Source organism: Gavialis gangeticus, unplaced genomic scaffold (genome assembly GCF_001723915.1).
Source record: "Gavialis gangeticus isolate Ggan-Ray unplaced genomic scaffold, GavGan_comp1, whole genome shotgun sequence".
NCBI classification, from domain to species: Eukaryota; Metazoa; Chordata; order Crocodylia; family Gavialidae; genus Gavialis; species Gavialis gangeticus.
In genome coordinates, this window is record NW_017729001.1 from 10,519,593 (window position 1) to 10,519,817 (window position 225).

Here is a 225-nt window from a genome sequence, read left to right on the forward strand (position 1 = left end):
CCGGGCCCCGCCGCGCCCATGTCGGCCCCCGCCGCCGGCTCCGACCTGAAGCGGGCCCTGGACAGCAGCCCCGAGACCACCCTGGCGGGCGAGCTGCCCGAGCCGCCGCCCGAGCCCATGCCCAAGAACTACCTGCTGCTCTCCATCTTCTCCTGCTTCTGCCCCTCCTACCCCATCAACATCGTGGCCTTCGTCTACTCCGTCATGGTGAGTCCCGGCGGCGGC

The 225-nt window shown here is 72.0% G+C and overlaps 1 protein-coding gene across 1 annotated transcript in view; it reads left to right on the forward strand.

Annotated features, from left to right (window-relative positions):
* The first annotated feature begins 6 nt into the window (after nt 1–6).
* TMEM233 (transmembrane protein 233) overlaps nt 7–225 on the forward strand; it is a 26,385-nt gene continuing 26,166 nt past the window's right edge. Inside the window, exon 1 of the mRNA XM_019506773.1 lies at nt 7–207. Coding sequence (XP_019362318.1) covers nt 19–207 — 189 coding nt within the window. The 5' untranslated portion in view covers nt 7–18. The remainder of the gene's footprint in view (nt 208–225) is intronic.